The sequence below is a fragment of the Rhinopithecus bieti genome, unplaced genomic scaffold (assembly GCF_001698545.2).
Source record: "Rhinopithecus bieti isolate Rb0 unplaced genomic scaffold, ASM169854v2 scaffold_25681, whole genome shotgun sequence".
In the NCBI taxonomy this organism is placed as follows: Eukaryota; Metazoa; Chordata; class Mammalia; order Primates; family Cercopithecidae; genus Rhinopithecus; species Rhinopithecus bieti.
The window spans coordinates 1-1,543 of record NW_016811462.1 but is presented as its reverse complement, the minus strand read 5'-3'; the positions used below and the strand labels follow the sequence as shown (position 1 = coordinate 1,543).

At 43.0% G+C, this 1,543-nt stretch overlaps 1 protein-coding gene across 1 annotated transcript; it reads left to right on the top strand.

Moving 5' to 3' along the window:
* The first annotated feature begins 6 nt into the window (after nt 1–6).
* On the top strand, nt 7–988 carry LOC108543450 (wnt inhibitory factor 1-like). The gene is made up of 2 exons (XM_017893941.1): nt 7–333; nt 822–988. The coding sequence occupies exons 1-2, from the start codon at nt 186–188 to the stop codon at nt 986–988; spliced, it is 315 nt and encodes a 104-aa protein (XP_017749430.1). The 5' UTR covers nt 7–185.
* The last annotated feature ends 555 nt before the right edge of the window (nt 989–1,543 follow it).

The window sequence follows — 1,543 nt, the reverse complement described above, 5'->3', positions numbered from 1 at the left end:
CCTGCCCCTCCTCCTCCTGCTCTCGCAGGCTCCTTGGCACCCAGGCTGGGAAGCGACGGTCCCAGCCGTCTAAGCGGGAACAGCTCAGGCTGAGGGAGCTGCAGCGCAGCCGAGGATCTGACGGCCCCAGGTTGCGTAGGTGCGGCACGAGGAGTTTCCCCCGCAGCGAGGAGGTCCTGAGCAGCATGGCCCGGAGGAGCGCCTTCGCTGCCGCCGCTCTCTGGCTCTGGAGCATCCTCCTGTGCCTGTTGGCACTACGGGCTGAGGCCGGGCAGCCGCGGGAGGAGAGCCTGTACCTGTGGATCGATGCTCACCAGGCGAGAGTACTCATAGGTAAGGCCCCCGCGTCCAGCGCCTTCCCCTGCCTATGTCCTCCTCTCTCCACTCTTCAAGAAGGAGGGATACCAGCATTTCGTGTGTTTTAAAACTTAATTTCCATAAAAGAGTGTTCCCACCTTTTAATTAGAGATTTTCCATCTGAAAGCTTATAAACTTCTCTTTTAAGAAACCAAAGCTGATCTAGTGTTCTGATCGTGCTGTTGTTAATTTTTATAGCCCTGCGTTTTTAGATGCACCCAGCATTTGTTTGCATCGGTTAACTCCATGTCCATCCCTTTTCCGTGAAAGCATGGGTCTGTTGACATCATTCTCATCATCCACGGAGAACAGTTAATCTTAGTAGCGTTGATGGTACCGAAGGCAGATGCCTTGTGAACAGAAATGACCCATACTAATTATTTAGTTTTCTTTTTGCTTGAAACTTCTGATTTAGATGATTTCAAGTCTACCTGGTTTGATCGTTGTATTATTTTAAAAACCAGGATTTGAAGAAGATATCCTGATTGTTTCAGAGGGGAAAATGGCACCTTTTACACATGATTTCAGAAAAGCGCAACAGAGAATGCCAGCTATTCCTGTCAATATCCATTCCATGAATTTTACCTGGCAAGCTGCAGGGCAGGTAAGTTCTGAGAAAATTACCCTTTAATATTTCCACTGCCTTATGGCAGGTGGAAATAGTACTGTACAGTGTGTAGCCTGGCACATTTTACAGTTATTAAGAGAAATTTCTCATCTGATTGCCAAAGCAAATAAAGAATTAATTTCCATTTATTTCAAGTTGCCATATAAATTAATGATTTTCAAAAGAAAAGAGTAAGCCATGTGCCTAAGCCCACTATTCTGATAAGACTCAGTGTCCTGAGGCTGCTGGAAATATAAAGATTTGCAGCACCAACATCACTGTGTTTCTGTAATCATTGACATTAAAATTTAACATACTTAAAATATTCTTTTCCCATAGTAGTTTCTAATCACTTGTGACATTCTTTATACTTTACAACAAATTTTAAAGTCTATAAGTATTTCTGACATTGTGCACTTTTAAAAAGCCAGTATGTTGAATGTTATTCACTGGAATATGAATGTTCCATATTTCTGGTAGAAGTTAGACCCATAAGGTGTCATGTAAGAAAGTTGTAAAATATTGCAGCCTATGTTTTCAAGTTACCATTTTAAATGCTTTCATATGGAAAAGAAAACT

Coding starts and splice junctions, on each gene's coding strand:
- LOC108543450 (XM_017893941.1), top strand. CDS start 186: ATGGCCCGGAGGAGCGCCTTCGCTGCCGCCGCTCTCTGGCTCTGGAGC. Junction 334..821: donor CCAGGCGAGAGTACTCATAG/GTAAGGCCCCCG, acceptor TTTAAAAACCAG/GATTTGAAGAAGATATCCTG.